The sequence below is a fragment of the Podarcis liolepis genome (assembly GCF_965112155.1).
Source record: "Podarcis liolepis genome assembly, chromosome: 5".
NCBI classification, from domain to species: Eukaryota; Metazoa; Chordata; class Lepidosauria; order Squamata; family Lacertidae; genus Podarcis; species Podarcis liolepis.
Genome location: NC_139556.1, coordinates 13,847,837 through 13,869,741, shown reverse-complemented (window position 1 = coordinate 13,869,741; position 21,905 = coordinate 13,847,837). Strand labels below are relative to the sequence as shown.

The following is a 21,905-nucleotide window of genomic DNA, read 5'->3' as shown; positions in this document are numbered from 1 at the left end:
AGCGGGCGGAACCGTCGAGGCCGTGGCCGCCCTGATGGGGGAAAAATTAGCCTCGGGGATAACCAGCGTGCTCTGGTCTAATTGGTGCATGGAAGGGGTTAAAAGCGTAGAATGAACTATTTCATACTGATATAGGGACACAATAAAAATATATAGTGACATACAAGAAACCCCGCATTTTAGTACAGTGGTACCTCGGGTTACATACGCTTTAGGTTACATACGCTTCAGGTTACACACTGCTAACCCAGAAATAGTGCTTCAGGTTAAGAACTTTGCTTCAGGATAAGAACAGAAATCGTGCTCTGGCGGTGCAGCGGCAGCTGGAGGCCCCATTAGCTAAAGTGGTGCTTCAGGTTAAGAACAGTTTCAGGTTACGAACAGACCTCTGGAATGAATTAAATACTTAACCTGAGGTATCACTGTACTGTAAATATAAGTTAACATGGAGCACCCTCCTCGCCTTCAAGCCCATGGGCTTCCAGAAAATGACTGAAGAACAGCAAATCTTTGAGTTCCTATACAGCCACTGGTCCCATCACCTCCTGGCAAATAGAAGGGGGAGAAATGGAGGCAGTGAGAGATTTTACTTTCTTGGGCTCCATGATCACTGCAGATGGTGACAGCAGCCGCGAAATTAAAAGACGCCTGCTTCTTGGGAGAAAAGCAATGACAAACCTAGACAGCATCTTAAAAAGCAGAGACATCACCTTGCCAACAAAGGTCCGTATAGCTATGGTTTCCCCAGTAGTGATGTGTGGAAGTGAGAGCTGGACCATAAAGAAGACTGATCGCCGAAGAATGGATGCTTTTGAATTATGGTGCTGGAGGAGACTCTTGAGAGTCCCATGGACTGCAAGAAGATCAAACCTCTCCATTCCGAAGGAAATCAGCCCTGAGTGCTCACTGAAAGGACAGATCCTGAAGCTGAGGCTCCAATACTTTGGCCACCTCATGAGAAGAGAAGACTCCCTGGAAAATACCCTGATGTTGGGAAAGATGGAGGGCACAAGGAGAAGGGGACGACAGATGACGAGATGGTTGGACAGTGTTCTCAAAGCTACCAGCATGAGTTTGACCAAACTGCGGGAGGCAGTGGAAGATAGGAGTGCCTGGCGTGCTCTGGTCCATGGGGTCACGAAGAGTCGGACACGACTAAATGACTAAACAACAACAACAACATACCAATAATCTAGGGATTCACACCACTTTGGAACTAAACTGATTTTTTTTACTGTCTCTGCAGCCTTTCTGGCTCATGCACAGCAAAGCACATGAACACGACTTTTGAAAAGTTTGTAAGCAAGCCAATTTTCAACTAGCCGAAAATCTTTTCCCTATGCTGGAGGAAGAGGGACATTTTGGAACTGGCTTGGAAAAGCATATTTTAAACGTTTTAACAACCTATATTTCCACATTTTACTGCGTATTTTGTGACTTTGAATCTCTGCTGGGGTTGCATCACCAAACAGTACTGGGATCTTGGAATCCAGGAATTATCTATATTTGCAGCAACACAAGCCAGGAACCAGCAATTTTGGTGATTTAGTGCAGAAGGTACAGGGCAATGCACCAAATAAACACAAATATCCCAATTTGTTTAATAAATAAGGTATCTAATTGGTATTGAATATTTTGAACCATCAAATGTAATTTGGAAGTGTCTATTGCATCGCTCTTAAGTTATTCCAGTGCTTTTGACATTCACTCAACAGGACATTTCAAGGCATCGGAAAAGTTTATTTGTAGAGACCAGCTGGATATAAATATTGCCTGCATGCTTTTATATTTCCATAAATAAAAGAGCTAGAGAGATTATTATTTTTTTAGAGAACAAAAAGCTGAAAATTAAGGCAAAGGCCTGAAATAGCTTAAGGAGATGGTAATGATGGAATATATGGAGCTGGCTGACCTTACTGGAAGAATCCGCGACCAGAAAGAAGAAGAACATCAAGAAGAGTGGAAGAAATTTAAAGACTATTTGAACATTAAAAATTAGAAACTACAGTACTTGAAACCACTAAATAGGTCTAGGATGAAAGTAAGAGTTGTAAAATAATTGAGATTCAGAACTTCGAAAAGTTAAGAAATTAGAACTTAATTGAAACATTGTGTTTTAATAATGATATTAGAAAACCGCTACATTTAAATACAAGGAAATTCAGATGGGAGGGCTCAGAGGAAGTCTAAACTATGTTAATGACGTTAGAAGTTTGAGCAGCTAATTAATTTGTATGGTCTGGGTGTTGGTCAATATGTATTTTTATTTTCTTATATTCTTTTTTGTTTATATTTGTGATTTTGTCTTTATTTTTTGTTGTAGTGTGTGGTATATTTGTAAGAAACTTAATAAAAATTATTTTTTTAAAAAATGAAATAGCTTAAGGAGGCCAGGTCTATTGTAGCAGAATTTTGGCTACAGGGGTGTAAAGGGCTGGATCTATACCTGCAACAGAATTAAGTGTCAATGCACTTGGGGGAAATGGGTGAGATGAATCAAGGATGGGCAGGCTTCAGACTTGTGTGATCCACTTTAAACCACAACCTCAAGCTCTGCCAGGCAGAGTGAAGTGCAAAAAGACCTGAGCACATTCTGAACCGTGGGAATTGGTTTCCATGTTCAGAAGTGAACTCCCTCCGTTTCTCACGGGACTCCACTCCTGCCTCTGACCCGGTTTCCCTTCGGGAAGAAAAGCACGTGGCGTCTCCCTCGAACTCGGATCTGCTTCCCTCACGCTCGCACACCCCATCCTCACGTTATATTATACACCCGAAGCGGGAAGAGCAGAGCCGGTGGGTGAACCGGGACCCGGGACCCTCTATCCCGCGGCAGCTCCCGGAGCAAGAGGGCGCAGGAGCGTGGCAAGAGCGCGCCCGTTCGGAAGAGGGAAGAAGCCAGCTTTCTAAATCCCGCGGCCGGGCGGCGTCGGGCTTCGCAGGCCGCCGCCGGCCGCTGCCATTGGTTGCCAGGCAACCGAGGCGGCGTCCGCGAGGGCGGCCATTTTCTCTCGCTCGGGACGGGGAAAGCGTTTTTCTCTCTCTCTCAGCGGAAGGTGAGAGAAGCGGCGTCTCTCTCCATCTCTCGGGTCGTCGTTCAGGTGAGTGCCAGACTCACCTGCTGGATCAGGCCATTGGCCAGCCTAGCCTCGCAGGTGCCCGACCCAGGCAGGAGAGAAGCATTTCTCCACATGAACTTCTATCAGGGCGCCAATTTGAATTTTAATTTTTTTTTTTGGGGGGGGGGGTTGTCAGCTAAGCCCTGTCCCGCATAATAAATCACACAATGCAGCACACAAACACCATTTCAATGGCCATCAACTTTTTTTTTTTTGGGGGGGAGGGCAGCTTCCCCAAATATTTTATGGGGGGGGGAGGGCAAAGGGACCTCGACCCCTAGGTGTGGGATCCGAGGACTTCTGTCATGTTGCCTCTTCATCGCTTTTCCTAGTCTAAACCAAGTGGTTCCGAACCTTTTTTTGGCCATGCCTCACCTAAGCATCTCTAAAATCCTGATGACCCCCCCCCCCACATATAATTCTTATTATTCAAAAAGTGATCTCCTATTCACGTGGAGTAAGCCTAAAAGGCCATAAACTTGGTCTGAACAAGCTGGAATTGCCACCCCTTAAAAATCAAATTGCCCCCCTGTTGGGAAGCATGTCTGCAACTGTTCCTTACAAGGGAGTCACTCCAATCCCTTGATCATTTTGGTGGCTTATTTTTCTGAAGCTTTCCCAGCTCCTTGAGGTGAGGCAACCAAAACTGTACACAGTACTTCAAATAGGTCACCCCGCAGATTTGGATAACTGGCATTATGATATTGACTGCCCCCTTTCCCCCAATTTCTTTGTAGTGTGGAATTTGCCTTATTTTTTTTTTTTATGGCCACCTCACACTGGGTCAACATCTTCATTGAGCTATCTAGTATGACCCCAAAGTCTTATTCCTGGCATCATGAATGTGGAGTCTCAACTTAATATTTAGTGTGTAAATATTAAGTAGGAACTTCTGGCGTATTCTGAGCTCCCACGCCCCAGTAAACCTTTTCAGTAGCATCCAGACTTGCAGTGCACAAGGACACCCAGGCAAGGAAACTATTATACCTCCTCCTCTGAAATCTGGGAGCAGGGGCTAGATACAACAGAGAGTCCATAGTTTAATGGACTATTTAATTGCTCATCTAACATTGTGTATGCCATCAAATGCCAACAGTGTCCTTCAGCTCTCTATATTGGACAAACAGGCCAAACCTTACGCCAAAGAATAAACGGACATAAATCAGACATCAAGAATCACAAAACAGAGAAACCAGTAGGAGAACACTTCAATCTCCCAGGACATTCTATACAAGATCTCAAAGTAGCTGTTTTACTACAAAGGAATTTCAGAAATAGACTGGAAAGAGAAGCTGCTGAATTGCAACTCATTACCAAACTTAAAACCATGGAGAGACCTGGTTTGAACAAAGACATTGGATTCTTATCTCATTATACATGACTAAGCCATTTCTCACCTTCTCACCCCTTACCTTTTCCTGTAAGACCTATTGCAGTCGTCAACAGGCTCATCTCAGCTATCTGCCAATCACCCATTCCCACCACCCTTCTGAGTAATACCCCTCCCCACCTTCTCACTATATAGAAGGATCTGGCAACTTCTGTTTCAGTGTATCTGAAGAAGTGTGCGTGCACATGAAAGCTCATACCAAGAACTAACTTAGTTGGTCTTTAAGGTGCTACTGGAAGGAATTTTTTTATTTTGTCCATAGTTTAGGGCTTTTGAAATTTTATTTATTTAACAATTGTGTTGTGAACTCAAGAGTACGTACCTCAAAATAAGCAAAGTGGCATTAAAGAATTAAATGCATATTTTTGAAAAGAAAGAAATTGAAATGTCACAAAATGTATTTTAATAGTAAGTGTAAAGAAACCTGGCATTTAGAATTCAATTCTGAAAGTACCCCCCCCTCATCTTTTCAAATACTACCCCCTCAGCATAAATCTCAGCATATATTTGGAAGAGTAGCAACACTGGTGTATTCATGAAAAATAGTATCTATACTTAGATTAAACTGCAACTGATGACAATATATATATATATATTTAATGATTTACAGGAATCTTGCATGTGAAGATGGCCAGCCAGCTGAAGCACATTGAAATTATAGTCCAGCAGCTTAATCGTTTCAATTCTGAAAATGAGAGTGTTGGGCATTTCTTGGATGAAACAGCTGCTAAAGCATTTCAGGTATGCAGAATCCTACTTCATCCTGCACAGTTTTCACATTTTAAGTTGGCTTTCTTCCTTTCTTAGAACTAAGCAAGATTAATCTTAATGTCACCAGATATCAAAATGCTTTAAGTGGATGGGGGGAGAAGTAGGAGCAATAATAATAATAATAATAATAATAATAATAATAATAATAATAATTTTTATTTATATCCCGCCCTCCCCAGCCGAAGCCGGGCTCAGGGCAGCTAACAACAATAAAACAGTACAAAAGTACAACACAACACAACACAACACTCTAAAATCATTCATTATAAAAGCAAACTAGATCAAAATCCCATGGTGGTGGGGGAATAATCTGAAATATCTGGCTTGGCATGTTGTTAGACTAGTCCTCTGAAATATTAAGTGCAAACACTTAAAGTTTGCTATTTTTAAGCCTCTAGATAAATGCATTAGTTATAGGTTGGATTTCCATTTAAACTAGTAAGAAGATTGTATGCCTCTACTTTAGAAGAAGGAAATTAATTTTAGGAATAGCACAAGAATATTGACATAAACAGGCCTGAGTGTGATGCATTAATGGATGCCCAGGTGTCAGTTGCTGGACTGTGGAAATTATCTTAGAAGCTCCACTTGGTTTGGGATGTATTCCAACCATTCCTATCTTTGTCTCTGCTACTTTATATGATGGAAAGATAAGTGGGGAGGCAGGAGCAGTGGGGGAGGAGATTCTTAAAAATAGAGTCCTCAGCCCTTTGTTGATCTTGCCATGGAATCCAGGAGAAGTGTGGATTCCAAAGTGGACCTACGTCAAATCTGCTCATTAATCTTGGAAGTGTGGATCAAGTGAGTCTGCTTTGGAAGCTGAATTTGCCAAATTCCTTTCCTATTCCTAATACGTTTACACAGAAATCTCATCCATTCACCTTGACAGAGCATTAATCAATCCTATTTTGTCCCCTCTCCCTACATCATCTCTCTGCACAGCTGTCATCAAGTGGGTGAAAGGAATAATGCTCCTGTTTCTTATCCCTATTCCATTTTTTCATTTGCTCTTTCCCCATAAATCTCCTACTCCTATTCTTCCCTGTTCCCCCTTTTCTGCCCGTTAGCCTCCTTTCATCCTCTTCCAGGTCCTTAATATGCTCCAGAAGTGCTTCCTCCCTAGAACATGTGAGATCTTAATCCCAGACTGACTGACAACCTTCCCTCCACAGAAAGAGACTGGACTGCAAAGCTGGTTGTCAAACAAACCTTTGTTCCTTTAGCAGCTGGAACATTTGAGAGTTCAGTGGCAACACATTAGCTCACCCATCCATTGTCAGGGGCTTCTGTGCCAGAAGCACAGAATGTTTGCATTGTTATTTTCCACCACTGCAGATGTTGCTGCAACAGGTCAGGGGGCAATAGAAAGCTTGACCTGGTCCACAGGCCTGAGATCCACTACCCTTCTCTAAACCCTGACTTCTTGTCTTGAAAATTCCTATTAGGAAGCTCATATTTTGCTGTGAGGAACTGTAGTTCTTGATTAATTATCAAAATATATGTATCATTTGGGAACATGTATGTGTTGTTGTGCATGTGTAACAGTAAAATGCACCAGCTGTGGTTTCTTGCCTTAGCACAGGGATCAGCAAACTTTTTCAGCAGTGGGCTGCTCCACTGTTCCTCAGACCTATTTTGAGAAAAAAAATGAACAAATTCCTACGCCCCACAAATAACCCAGAGATGCATTTTAAATAAAAACACACATTCTACTCATGTAAAAAAACCAGGCAGGCCCCACAAATAACCCAGAGATGCATTTTAAATAAAAGGACACATTCTACTCATGTAAAAACAAGCTGATTCCTGGACCGTCCACGGGCAGGATTGAGGAGGCGATTGGGCTGGATCCGGCCCCCAGGCCTTAGTTTGCCTACCCATGCCTTAGCACTATGAGATGATGGGCAACAACACTTTGCAGAGATCTCACTTTGACAAGCGTGAAATAAATTACACAGCAACTGACTTCAGAGAACAGCCCATCATGACAAACTTCACTGTAGATTTTGTTATGGGACAAAAGGAATTGGTCCACCAGATGTTCCACTGTTACAGAAAATGGTTAGGAAATAGCTACAACATAGAGCACAAGGTGGAATACAGGAAACACTCCTCTACACATAACATGATGTTTGTCCACTGCAAGAACTGGACCAACCTCTCTTTCAAAGTAATCTTGAACCATATGGGTAACCTCACTCAGAGTAGCTATGCTGGAGAAACTCATGAGCACAGTGCATAACAAGGAGCTTCCTTTTCCAGCAAATTATTTGTGGGCTTCATCTTGTTAGAGACCTTGGAGTGTTAGCTCTATGGAGTAGTGACTCAATCCAATGGCAATCTTTGTATAGTCCCTTCCTTAATGGCCAATCCATGTTATCACTGAGCAGAGAATTGTGGTGTTTTGTTCCATGCGTTGGACTTTGCTCCCCAAATTGTAATCAATTTAATCTCTACAGGCTTTCAGTGTAACAGATGAAACCTTTTTGATGGCAACTTTATCTGGCTGTATAGAATATAAACCTCTGTTGGATGTGGTGGTCAATGCATTTTATACCAGAGATGGAAAACATTGCCTGTTGTCTGAGCATAATCTTTACGCTGGTAGGTATTATCTAATCAGAATATAATGATTTAGTGTTGGGTATTACATAATTACAATATAATGACATAGGAAATTTACATGGGGTTGTCATTATCATTTATTTGCAGTCAACAGACTATATATATGTGAGTGTGTGTGTGTATATGTGCGAGCCATAGGTTCGCCACCACTGACTCAGAGCCTCTGGATGAGCATATTCTGCCTAAAATGGTGAGGCTGAGTCATGAAACCGCTAGACACACTGTAATGAGCTTGAGAAAAGCTGAACCAGAGAACTCCTTGCCACAAGAAAATCACTGTGGCAAAGAAGTTGGGAATTTCTCCTGCCAACCTAGCAGTTCGAAAACACTTCAAAGTGCAAGTAGATAAATAGGTACCGCTGCGGCGGGAAGATAAACGGTGTTACCATGCGCTGCTCTGGTTTGCCAGAAGCGGCTTAGTCATGCTGGCCACATGACCTGGAAGCTGTACGCCGGCTCCCTCGGCCAATAAAGCGAGATGAGCGCCGCAACCCCAGAGTTGTCTTCGACTGGACCTAATAGTCAGGGGTCCCTTTACCTAAGATATCAATAGAAAATAATGTCTGTCATTGGCAGCTGACTATGCCAAACTCTAATTCCACCTGCTACAATTATGTGATGTGACATGCTTTGCTTCTGCACCATCATTTTGTAACTGGTGGGCCTCAGTAATTTTCATGTGACTCCTGGGGATCAAAAATTTGAGAACCCTTCTATATACTAACTTTGCACTATTCCAGTAACGTTATCAATTTTGTATCATTATCCATATTCATCCATATAATGCAAATCTGTTTTGTTTCTGATAGTTGTTTGTTATTTGGCCACTTTTCAATTGGATGAACTTGGACTTCAGCAGTTCTCAAGAATGGTTAAGGCAGCAGATCCTGTTAAAATATGTAAGGTAAATAAAACTGATGTAGTTAAGCAATTAAATTTTTTTTTTAATCCAACATTTTTGTTATCCATTATGGGTTAACTGGTTCCCCCCAATAATGTATTAAATTACATATCTGGATATCAATAATGAAAAAGTTTCATTGTCAATCAACCAGACAAAGGTTGTCCACCATATAATTACTTGCCTCAGCAAATGGCAAGCTACCCCTCCTAGTGGTGCAGCAATAAAACTGCTGTCACATTTGCAAACTAAGCAGGGTCCTTTATGGTTTTAAATTGGATGGGAGACTGTTCAGATTGCTGCATTGCAGAGGGTTGGACTAGAATCACTAGATGACACTTGGGATCCCTTTCCAATTCTATGATTCTGTACCAGATGGGTCGGATCCAGAGTTGTTTGTCCACAAAAGGAAGGGCTTCTTCCATTCACAGAAGGCACTGAGATCCAGTGAAGACTGTTATTTTCAGTTCCCCCTGCAGCCTTTCCCTGCCTCCTCCCATATTGCTCTGTACTTTCTCCCAGCCTAGTGAAACAGATTTCTATTACACAGGGGACTGCAGGAAGAAGTAGAAATCAGCTAAAATTGCCTCTCAACTTCTTCTAGATATTTATTTATTTATTTAATATATTGCCCAATACCCTCAGGTCTCAGGGTGGTTCACAGGATAAAATCAGAATAGAAAACCACAAAGTACACAATCAAAATAAAAACAACAACCCAATAACCCCCCCACCCCCAATAACTCTCAATCTATCCCTGTGGTTGCAGGATATTCAGTAATCTCAACAGAATTCAAATAGACATAGGAACGGATGTGGACTGGTTGCAGTCAGTGCTTTTTTTCTAAAAAAAATGTTTACGGGTACTCTCATTTTCCTAATCATATTGAAATACTGCCCCTCAATGAGGCCAAACTTAGATTCACAAAATGTTTAGGGGTATGCGTACACCTGCGCCCCCCCCCCCCTGAAAAAAGCACTGGATGCAGTTATTAGGACAAACAAAGTACAATATCTGACCCAATGTTTAAGGCGGCTACTGGGTTTTCTCTGATTTTAATTCCTTAACTAGAGCAAATTCTTTTTAGTTCCTTAGATTCTTTTTCGATGTTGTAAATTTGCACACATGGATAAAAGATGAATGGAACCAGATATATGATTCTGCCTATGTAAAAGAAAACTGGATCGAACCATTGCTAAGGTAAGCAATAATCAGTACAATCCCATTCGTGTTAAATCAGAAGTGAGTCTCATTATGTCTGATGGTGATTACTCCCAGAAAGCGGCATAGGATTGCAGTTTGTGTCTGTTAATAAACTAATGATAATTAGAGTATCTTAAGCGTCACTTGCATCCCAGAAATTCCAGTTCGCCGTGGTTAGTTTATAATTTATATATTTATTTGCAAGGAGGCTGAACTGTTTGTTTTACCAAGACTTGGGTAAGCAAACAGGATGGAGTTGGTCTTACCTGGGTACTTGATGCATCATCAGGGCAGATTTGAGGGATAGGGTGGGGCTGTAGTCTGTAGGAATTCCATCTCTCTTCCAGTCTTCCAGTCTGCTTAAGTTGGGATCTAGTGTGTCTGTACTGGGAAGTCAGGACAGATTAGGGATTCTGTCGGTTTACCACCTGCCCTGGTGCCCAGTTGTCTTCCTGCCTGAGCCGACAGGTGGTCTCAGATGTGGTCTTGAGGACTCCCAGACTGTTGGTTCTGGAGAATTTCAACATACATGCCTAGTCCACTAAATCTGAGGTGTCTCAGAATTTCATGACCACCATAACAACCATGGGTCTGTCCCAATATCATGTGGCAGTCCTCAGCATAATGTCAACCCTCCCTTATTTGGCGAGAAAGTCCCTTATCCCAGCGCCATGTCCCGCTGCTGTCCCTTATTGATGATGTCCCTTAAATTTCCCGGGTTTCAAAGGAAGCAGCTCCTCTCCCTCCCTCCCTGCCGGCCAGGGAGGAGGGAGGCTCCAACTGTGTTGCTTGTCTGCGTTGCTCACCCAGTAAGGAGTCTAAGAACGACTGGGGGTGGAGCTTGCATGCCTTGTGCCGATCAAATCGGCCGCGTTGCCTGGGGACTCGCCTTTGCTCAGCGCTTCCCAGCGGAGAGGTGACGGTGGTTTTCCTTGCTGCATCCGCTTTGCCGGGTTGCTGCGCTGTGGGAACCACCGCTTGAGGCTTCGTTTGGCTGCTGGCTGGGCTTTCTGCCTTTGGCTTGGAGAGGCTCAGAAGCTGAACATACCTGTGACCAGAAAATCCCTTATTTAGGCTGCTGATCCCTTATTTTCAAGGCTGCTGGTCCCTTATTTTCAAATCTGTAAGTTGACAGCTATGGTCCTCAGCCCTGATCTGATTTTCTCAACCAGGTAGAAGGAGGATGATCTGAGAATGCAACAGGTGAGATCACATCCTGCTGAGATTTAGCGAAGTTTTTAATGACTGATGTTTTAATGTATTTTTAATCTTTATTGGAAGCTGCCCAGAGTGGTTGGGGAAACCCAGCCAGATGGGCAGAGTATAAATAATAAATTATTATTATTATTATTATTATTATTATTATTATTATTATGGCTTCAGCCATTTCCCCCCTCCTCAAAAGTGGAGGCCCTGATACAATTATCTACCCTCAGAGGTTAATGGCGGCAGCTCTGTAGGATTTTCCATCTGATGTGACTGGCAGTCCTGTCAAATCCCAGGATGACCCGTGGAATATACAGCTGAACTAGGCCACTGACATACTCATCCCTAGGCACCCTTTCTGACTTGCCTGCTTGTCCAGGCTGGGCAGTGGCTTGAATGCCAGTGGAAGAAAACTCAAGACGAACGAGCCTATTCATTGTTAGTGAAGACAGCGAAGAAGAACGTAGCTGTTTCACTATGCCACCCAGTGGAGTTTTTCTAGGCAGTAATGAGGCATTTTACATTACGGCAGGTGGAACAGACAGTGGCCTGCTTTGAAAAACATTTTGAAGATAAAATTGCTTGGAGCCATCATGACTTTGATTAGGTTATCATCACAAGTGAATCTCAAGAAGTCTCTAGAGTGCAGTCTAGTCCTGTTTTGTTGCCAAAATTTCAGTTGGTGCGACTCGACGACAAGTACGGTAACTTGGACCAGTATGGGAAGCTGTGGCTCCTTGCTCCTTATGGCTGATAAAAGCTAGCAAGGAGGTTTGGGTCAGGGAGCCTATAGAAAATGGTCCTTTTGTATCGAAGAGATCTAAGAAGCAGGGTTCATTGATTCCGCTTTGCTGGAGGCCCTGCTCCATCAGGCAACTCCTGGGCGCCTTTTTGGCTGAAGAGCAGGTACAAATGCTCTAAGTAAATAAAGTAAAGGCAGCAGTGGTAAGGGAATGCCTTATAAATCCAGAAAATTAAATTAATATTGTCCATATCCTGGGCAGGATTTTTGAGCGGGTGGTCATTAACTAGCTCCAGGCTTTCTTGGATGTAACTTTTTTTTTTTTTTTAGCTCTATTTCAATCAGAATTCAGCCCTGGTTTTGCCATGGAAGCTGCCTTGGCTACCTCTGTGTTGTTGAGCATTTTTAGGAATTCATACTGTATTTTGTTTTTACATTTTAATGGATTTTATCTGATTTGTATTCTATCTCTTTAACTTGCTTTTAAACCTTTGTGTATAGCAACTAACAAATGTAATACATAATAACAATAACAACAATAACTAATAATAAGCAAGGAAAACAAAAGTTATTCAGAATAAAACGTAAATATGGGACTTTATTAGTGACCCAAAACAAGCAGAAGCAGAAACTTTGAACATTGAAGTTGTGAACAGTGCAAACCTATGCATATTTATTTATTTAGTAAGCTGTGTTCCATAGAGCTTACTCCCAGGTAAGTGTGCATAGGAAAGCAGCCTAAGTAACTGTAGTGCATTGGCCCTCCTGCTTTGCCATACAGGAAGTGTCTGAGTCAGCTGTTGGGCACTGTGGTTTCCGCATCAGTTTGTTGCTGTATGACCTTTTCTCTGCAAACCTCTTGTTATTAAGGTTCTTAGGAACAGGGGAAGCTGCCTTATACCAAGTCAGACTATCAGATCCTCTAGCTAAGTGTTGTTTAGACTTACAGGCAGCAGCTCTCCAGGGGTTCAGACAGAGAAATCCTGGTGGGTTATGTATCCTCTGCTTGGCCTCCTCTTCATGATACTACTTACTAGGGGTAGTGCACAGGGACCAAAATTTATCTTGTATCTGTGTTTTAAACAGTAATAACAATCCAATATGTTTTTGACTCGCTCTGTCCATTTTGATTTGTAATTTAGATTCCAAGCTAGGTAAAGGTAAAGGGACCCCTGACCGTTAGGTCCAGTCGTGGCCGACTCTGGGGTTGCGGCGCTCATCTTGCTTTATTGGCCGAGGGAGCCGGCGTACAGCTTCCGGGTCATGTGGCCAGCATGACTAAGCCGCTTCTGGCAAACCAGAGCAGCTCACGGAAACGCCGTTTACCTTTCTGCCAGAGCGGTACCTATTTATCTACTTGCACTTTGATGTGCTTTCGAACTGCTAGGTGGGCAGGAGCAGGGACCGAGCAACGGGAGCTCACCCCGTTGCGGGGATTCGAACCGCCGACCTTCAGATCGGCAAGTCCTAGGCCCTGTGGTTTAACCCACAGTGCCACCCGGGTCCCAGATTCCAAGCTACTCTGTATAAAATAAAGCTGTGTGCCTCTGGGTTCACTCTTCTAGGGAATCTAGTTATAACTTGCTCCCCTTTGGGCAGAATTAGATTTTTTTTTAAGGCACAGGAGGTCCCCCCCCCCGAGTGGATTAAACCTCCCAAATGGCAGACATATAGGTCCAGGGGTTGTTATGGGGAAAGTAAAAGGGATTCACTTTTCTCTGTAATCCATATAATGGAGGGCAACCCCTTCCTTCTTTAAGCCAACTAAAACTCTTAAATTCATATTTGTTTTATGTATTTGAGGGGAGGGGAGCGGTGGGTTGTCTCTTGTACTTTCCTACCTTAAAATAAGTAAGAGGTGACTGAGTGGTGTTGTCAGAGCTGCTTCCAGATCCTAGCTCACAGAGGATCACGCTAGCCAGCGGTCACTTGTAGAAGTCTTTTATTGAGTTACAGTTTCCATTCTCAAGCTGCTGCGCGCAGCTCTACGTCTTAAGGGTTAGACCGGCGAAGCTCCGTCTGAGTCTCCGCCCCCTGTACACCAACTTAATACCCTAGCCTTACTCCACCTTTTCCGCCTGACTGTTCTTCTCTGGGTCCCTCTGCCCCCCGGTGTCTCTTCCTTCCGGGATTCTTCTGACGCTGACCCCCCGGACCCTCCTGTCTCCTTGCGCCGGGCTTTAGGACCTGGCTCCCTTTCCGGGCTGCTTACTGCGCCACCTTCCTGTGCATTTGAACTTGGCGCGCGCGCCCAACCTTCCACTTTCCGTCTGACCGTTTCTTCGCTCCCCGATGGAGGTGTGGCCACTCCTGACTCGTGCCCTCCCTCCTGTTGTGAGCTTACAGCGCTTGATACCTGGCGCCCTTCCTCTCCCCTGCTCTCTGTTGGTGACGCTGGTCCCGATTTCCAACTGCTCCCCTCTGAGCCCCCTCTGGCCCTTTCTTCCTGGGGTGTCCCCCTAGGCTCCCCCCTTGCCCTGGCCACTGGTGCTCCTTTCGTGAATCTTCTGATTCACTGGAAAGACTCGGAGATCTCGGGTCGTCGTCATCACTCATCTTTTCTTCTGCCTCCTCCCCCTCGCTCTCTGTTTCCTCCCTTGCCCTTGCCTCTGCTCCTGAACCCCTGACAGGTGTGTATTTGTGATTGTACATTTTTAAAAAGATTAGCAGCTTCAGATTGGTGTTTTTTGGTGTTGGGAGAAGACATCCTCCAATAGACGTTACAAGATGAGGCTGCCCTTTATTCGGCCTGCTTGATTCTCTGATGGGTAGCAGGGAGACCTCATTATCTTGTTGTTGGGTAGTATAGCATCACAGGTACTTCCCAGAATCCAGTTGGTGCACTCCATTGGAAATGGTATGTTGAGGAAATGTGGATCTCAACATCGAATACTTGAAACTGTATTTCCCAAAAATTTACTACAAATTGGGTCATTCAGGCCACATATGATATGGTCATGGATTTCATGAAACTGGAAGACATTCTGTATTAATGTTTATATTATCCTCAACCTAAAAGACAGGGTAAATAAAATTTTAAAAGGCATTGGGGAAAACTGTATAGAGTTTATATTTACCAAAGTTAACAGGCATAAAGGGACTTGATTTTAACCATGTCAGACTGTTTCTCCACCTAACTCAGTTAGATGGCTGCAACTCTCAAGGCAGAAGTGTTTCACATGACCTGATTCTTTTAAGTGGAGGTTCCAGGAATTTAACCTGGAAACGTCCACATACAAAAAATGTACTTCCCACTGAACTGTGATTCCTCCCTTCCATAGTCTGTTAGAAAAGAATATAAGATAAAAAAATGAAAATAAGGTTATATATTCCTTTTGTTTGAAGATGGCAGCCCAAAATGAAACAACTGATTGATCAGCTTGATGACAAATCAATTAAATGCACTGCTACAGCGTCAAAGACAACTGAACCAACGGCGTTTAACTTGACAGTCCCTAAACCACGAGCTATTATGGTTCCTGAGCTAATTCCACAAGTAGAAAAAACGAAGCCTGTGAGTGCTGCTTTTTTACCAAAGAAAGTTTGTCCGATTTCTGATAATATCTGAACCGTAAATAAATTAACAGACTCTAAAAGGCAAACCTCAGTTGAAGAAAGCGCTACGTATTAGTTATTGAAGATGAATCCTATAAAAATCTTGTTTTTCTGTAGGGCAGTATCACTGCTGCTCCCATCAGCCCCAGCAGGCACGCCCCTGGGCCTTGCCAGAGCTACCTGCAGCTGCGGGGGCTCCAGTGGGCCTCCCTGGGCCATATGTGTACACGCCAGGAACCCCCGAAGTTGGGCGATACCCGGCACCTATACTTTCTCATAATACTATAATTGGGACTGGAAGTAGATTCAGAAAAGAAAGTACATCAGATGCGCTGGTGGCCACGGCTTTAAAAGAAGATTAAACAAATCCATGAATGATCATGGAGCTCTCAATGTCTGCTTGTCACGATGACTGTATGGAAACTGTAGATTCGAAGGCAATATGCCACTGAACAGGGTGGATGAAAATCAATTTTATATATATATAAATTTTTTTTTTAAAAAAAATTTAAATCGGATTTTTAAAATAAAACGCTTTTGAGGGAAAAAACTAAAGATAGTTATCCATTTAAGTTACATTACAGTCCAAAGGCTATTCATCAGGAAATAAGGATTCCTTTTAAGTTTTTCATGTGTGCTAAAATTCAGTCTAAGTTTTTTTTTAATTGTTTAACCACATCAGTTAACAAATATGGATACATATGCTATAATGTTATTGTTTTAGTTCAATAAATTGTTATTAAGGAAATGATTATTTTTCTCCTTCCAATAAAGCACAGCAGAAAAGATGTCCAGATATAAACAGTTAACTTATGATACCTTATAATAATTTCATAATTATCTGTCTATGTAATTCTCATAGTATAACCAAATCAGTAATTTTTGATATAACTGTAAAAACTACTCTGAAAATTTATTATTCCAAAAATGAAACCTTCATCTGGTTGTAAGTATTAAGATGACACCAGCAAGAATGAGTCTTTCTGTAAAAAAATGATTTAAGTCAAGTCTTACTGACTAGTGATTTAAACCGTGGTTTAAATAAATTTGATTTAAATCAAATCCACCCTGCCACTGAATACTAGTTGCTGGCAAGCAATGGGAAAGTGGTACTTACTGTGCTCACGCGTTGCTTGTGGGCTTCCCAGAAGCAATTGGTTAGGCATTGTCAAAGACAGGATGCTGGACTAGATATGCCTTTGGTCTAAATCAACAGGGGTTTTCTTTAGTTCTAAAGCAAACTGTTGACATATATGTTATTCAAATCTTTTCAGACCTCTTTGTTACCTAGCACTTTCTAACTCTAAATTATTGTTTCTGTGTGCTTAGATTCCTAAAAGTACTTATAAACCCCAAAAACTGAAGCAGCAGCTAGAAGGAATTAAACTGAAGAATCGTCGCAAAGCAGAGGCAAGTTCAGTATTATCTCTTTATAATCTATTTAGGGCTTGTCCGCACTGCTGTTTGCCCCACAACTTTCCTTCAGGGGAAACTAAACGTCAAGCAGGTTTTCTGTGGATTGACATTTGCTCCAGTTCAGCGGCGAAGAGCAGAAAAGAGTGGGGCAGTTGGAAAACCACTTCCAAAAGTTGCTTGCACGCACAAATAACCATGGATTTGCAATAAAAATGATGTCTCAGGGGACCTTTAGACACTCTACTTTGCATCTTCAATTCATCCCAGTCCTCTACCCTGGATGCATTTGATCTACTCCTCCCACAAACTGTTAAACCTTTTCATCCCTGTTGTTGTTTAGTCATTTAGTCGTGTCCAACTCTTCGTGACCCCATGGACCAGAGCACGCCAGGCACTCCTGTCTTCCACTGGCTCCTGCAGTTTGGTCAAACTCATGCTGGTAGCTTCAACAACACTGTCCAACCATCTCGTCCTCTGTCGTCCCCTTCTAATTGTGCCCTCCATCTTTCCCAACATCAGGGTCTTTTCCAGGGAGTCTTCTCTTCTCATGAGGTGGCCAAAGTCTTGGAGCCTCAGCTTCAGGATCTGTCCTTCCAGTGAGCACTCAGGGCTGGGACTGATTTCCTTAAGAATTTTCACCCCTAGCTTACCATTAATATCTTTATTGATGTTTTCACACAGCCAAACGTCCCTGGAGGAGAACTAAAGTGTTAGCCAACTTCATCCACTTTTAACTTCATCTTCTCTTTCTACACCCGCTGCGCCCCCACTGCACAAAGTGGGGAAAGGTATAATGTTACTAAAATTATTGTGTCCCCTATAGGAACTGCTGCTGGAAGCAAATGTTAACCAGTTCTCCTGTGCAGCCCCCAAACCTGGATGTCACTGTGGTGCTGTAAGTAAAATCAGCATGAATTCAGTAGTGTGGGAATGAATAATGAATAATAAGTCTGCCTCTAGTATTGGGATGTTAGGATCAATCATTTTATTGAGATTTCCTTGTTGAGATTTCCTTGTTGAGATCATAATACTGAACTGCAGTTTTTGTATTGACTATTAAAACAACACAACTAGAATAGAAGAATGACATACAGTGTAATCCTTACTTGGATTGCAGCTATGACCAGGTAGTTCCTACTACACATCTCATTGGGGCCACAAGCTCACTAAGTGGCCTAGGCAAGACATTTCTACCCCAGCCTCAATCCCACCTCCTTGGCCTGTAATAGTGGGGGGAAGGATATAACTCTGGACCACCTTATTGGGTTGTTGCAAACATTACATGAATAATGTAACCTATCACACATTCCCCATAGCCACTTCCGACCTTGGGAGGAGGTGGTGTTGCAGGCTTCACGCCCCCAACACGCGCTCGGAGGCTGGCTTCCAGTTCCCGCGCGATCAGGGGAATCCTCAGGCCGCGTAGTCCCCTGAGCCAGCCAATTGGCTGGCTCGGGATGTGTGGCTTGCCTCATTTAAGGCAAGCGCGGCCCTGGGATCTCCCTCTTTGGCCACTCAGCTGCGTTTGTTTCCCACCCGCCCACCCTTTAAGTTTCCCCTTCTGACCTTGCTATGGACCTTGGTTGGTCGCCGTTGAGGGGCCTGGTAGGAATTTTTTCCACTTGGGAAATTGGCACCAGTTTTTCGCCTACCTCATAGCAAATTGTCACAACTCCTTTGGTTTGGGCAGTTAGGCATTGGTAGGGGTATTGTTATGTAGATGGGTTGGGGGGGAGGAGCGCCATCACCTCCCCCAAATATTGAAGGGTAGTCCGGTAAAGGATTCCGGGAGGCGTGGCCTCGTCCGAAGCCTATGGAGGTCAGGGCCTAAAGCACGCCCCCGAGCGGTGACCCCGGGGGAGTCCCTAGTTGATGTGCATCAGCAGGGCTCCCCCTGCTGGTGTTAACCCTTCCCCGGCCTTCAAGCAAACAGGCTGAAGCCGGATAGTCGGATAGGACCAATGCCTAAGCCAATACCGCTCTTTACCTGTAACCAGTAAAGTTGTGGCCAATTTAACCCATTAACCTAAAATGATGGTGCCATGTGTCTTTATTTTTACTGGTGGGAGGCGGGAACTTGCCACACAACCTGTCATAACCCTAAGTAAGCAAATTGAAGGCTTTCTGGGGGGAGGAAGATGGGGCACTTTGCTTCTCCAGCTACGGTTTCTTTCTTGCCCTTCCTGATCTATCGGCTGCCACATTTTCAAGCCCCACAAATCTTGCTTTGACAGAGCAGGCCTTTTGAGCCTTAACCTTTGAAGCCTTACTCGTTTTAGGATCCATATATTTACTGGACCTCCTTCTCATGTTTCAGTCTGCTGTAATGGTCACCCGGGGCTTTCTCTGGATGGCCCCTGTCATCTGAAGTGCAGTATGGTGCCAACTGAAAGGAAAGCCTTTTCTGTGAAATGCCCTCGCCAAGGAGGCCCACTGGGAGACCTCATTGCTATCATTTAGGCACCAGGCAAAAGCATTTGTTTCCCCAGGCTTTCAAGAATTGCTGGTGTTACAATTTTAAACTTACCACAGTGTGATTTTGCTGTCTATTTGAGTGGTCTGCCCCTGCTTTAGTTCTTTTGATCTTGCTATATTGGTATAGTATAGTATTAGTAGCATCAGTGTTATTTTTCTTACTACTCTTTTAGTTACCATCGGGACATAAATTTATGGAGAATGTGTGTGATAGAACTTAAAAATAAATAAATACTGACTTTTCGTGTTCAGAGGCAATATATCACAAAATGAAATAATTTTTATATTATATTATATTTTTAGGGTATAATTCAGACTATTCCGGAGACCTTTCAAGCTCAGAAGATCCAAGGGGAGGTGAGCAACTTGTTTGATTATGTTATCTTGATGTTCCAACCAGCAGGACGTAAGAGGTAAAATTTCAGATTTGGTATGAAAGTTAATAGTTCTGCATTTGATAGGCACACCTCTCTTTAATAATTAAATATCTTTCTTAGGTAAGAATCCTGGTTTTAATGATATTTTCCTTGTCCATCATACCCTTAGCTCAGTGTAATACATGGGGGATACTGAAGTGTTCAGAATACAAATTAAGGTATTACATTAACCATTTGAAGTCCTTAAAAAGTTCTTTAGAATTTTATTGGCTGGTTTTATTGGCTGAATATCAGCTGTGGATTCAAACTTTCAGAACCATTTATTAAAGTTTTTCTAAACTGCCTTTATTATGTTTAAATCATTTTAAGATTCGTTACTGCTTTTGTAATTCTTTTTGTATTGCTTTTTGTAATTCTCTATTGATGTGCTAAATTTCCTGGCAGATTGACAACGTACCTGTGAAACTAAACACAACAGCGATCTTAAGAGAAGGTGTCCTTTACCAACGAAAAGTGGAGCAGGAGCTTAATAGGTACTTTTTACTCTTTGTGCAGATGCATTAACTGAAAGATGTCACAGAATCATAGAATTGCAGAGTTGGACAGTACCTCAAGGGTCATGTAGTCCACACCCCTGTAATTCTGGAATCTCAGCATTGCATTCAAGTGAATTAATCAGTTGTTCTTAATATAATTATTCGCTTCTTTTCCAAACCTTCATGAAAGATTCCAGAAGCCAGCTCATCAGAAGCTTGTTACTTGTTCAGGTGATGACAAGGCCAGAGCCCTGCCTGAGGAGAAGGCATACTAAGAATATGCCATACAGTCCTCTACAGTCCAGCCCAAATTTGGGGTGGTGAAGGACTGCAATGCAGGCCTCTTAAATAGTGCTTTACTGGTAATACATTACAAAACAAATCAATATTTCAAATCACTGTACCCCAAGATCACACTGTTGAAATACAGTCAAATATTTTCCAAAATAAGAGGTATATGCCGCCATGACTTGATAGAAGTTTATATAATTATCTGTATAAAATTATAGAGATAATAGAAAGTTTTCTCGTTCATAGTACAGTATTACGAGTTCCAGACAAATGACATTGACTGACAGTAGGTTTTTTATTTTTTTATTTCTATACCGCTTTATATTTTTAATAAAAATCTCAAAGCGGTTTACAGCATATTAAATCAAGAAATCAATGAAACATTAGCCAGGCGATGTTCCTCCAGCCTCATGAGGAACCTCTTCAGTAGGGCTGGTGAGTGTAGGTTGAGGACAGGCAAAAGGAATGATTTCAAACAATACATGGAATTCACTAGCACAAGATTGGTGATGCCCAGGAATCTTGTTGTTGTTTAGTCGTGTCCGACTCTTCGTGACCCCATGGACCAGAGCACGCCAGGCGCTTCTGTCTTCCATTGCCTCCCACAGTTTGGTCAAACTCATGCTGGTAGCTTCGAGAACACTGTCCAACCATCTCATCCTCTGTCGTCCCCTTCTCCTTGTGCCCTCCATCTTTCCCAACATCAGGGTCTTTTCCAGGCAGTCTTCTCTTCTCAGGAACCTAGACAGCCCAGGAACGTAGACAGCTTTTAAAAAAGGGATTAGGGACATTTATGGAGGAAAGCTCTATCAAATATTTGCAGAATAGATACATGTACAGAAGTGGGATACCTGTGGACTAGCTACTGGAGACAAAGAACATGTAGAGGCAATTGTTCCTGCCCTAGGTAGGAGCTGACCACTGCTGAAAACCGAATGCTTCATTAGATGAATGAAACAAAAACTAACTGAAGCAAAGACTTCGTTATTGGACAACAGAGACCTTGTAGCAATTACCGTATTTTTCGCTCCATAAGATGCACTTTTTTCTTCCTAAAAAGTGAGGGGAAATGTCTGTGCGTCTTATGGAGCGAATGCGTGGTCCCTGGAGCCGAATTGCCCAGGGGCGAAAAGCAGATCATGCTTTTTTTTTAAAAAAAGAGGGAAGTGGGTGTGGAAACAAAGTCACTAATCAGCAAGCGATCGGGGAGGGAGATAAGGGATGCTAGCAATAAAGGAGGCTGCCTGGGAGGGGGGAGGTAAAGTACAGCAAACTTGCAAAGGGCGGAAACAGGAAGACT

The 21,905-nt window shown here is 42.9% G+C and overlaps 1 protein-coding gene across 1 annotated transcript in view; it reads left to right on the top strand.

Annotated features, from left to right (window-relative positions):
* Window positions 1–2,590: 2,590 nt before the first annotated feature.
* The window catches only part of CFAP99 (cilia and flagella associated protein 99), a 38,006-nt gene continuing 18,691 nt past the window's right edge, over window positions 2,591–21,905 (top strand). Inside the window, exons 1-10 of the mRNA XM_083502202.1 lie at window positions 2,591–3,098; window positions 5,117–5,247; window positions 7,737–7,881; window positions 8,712–8,806; window positions 9,892–10,004; window positions 15,301–15,469; window positions 16,840–16,920; window positions 17,750–17,821; window positions 19,705–19,758; window positions 20,223–20,311. Coding sequence (XP_083358328.1) covers window positions 5,134–5,247; window positions 7,737–7,881; window positions 8,712–8,806; window positions 9,892–10,004; window positions 15,301–15,469; window positions 16,840–16,920; window positions 17,750–17,821; window positions 19,705–19,758; window positions 20,223–20,311 — 932 coding nt within the window. The 5' untranslated portion in view covers window positions 2,591–3,098; window positions 5,117–5,133. The remainder of the gene's footprint in view (window positions 3,099–5,116; window positions 5,248–7,736; window positions 7,882–8,711; window positions 8,807–9,891; window positions 10,005–15,300; window positions 15,470–16,839; window positions 16,921–17,749; window positions 17,822–19,704; window positions 19,759–20,222; window positions 20,312–21,905) is intronic.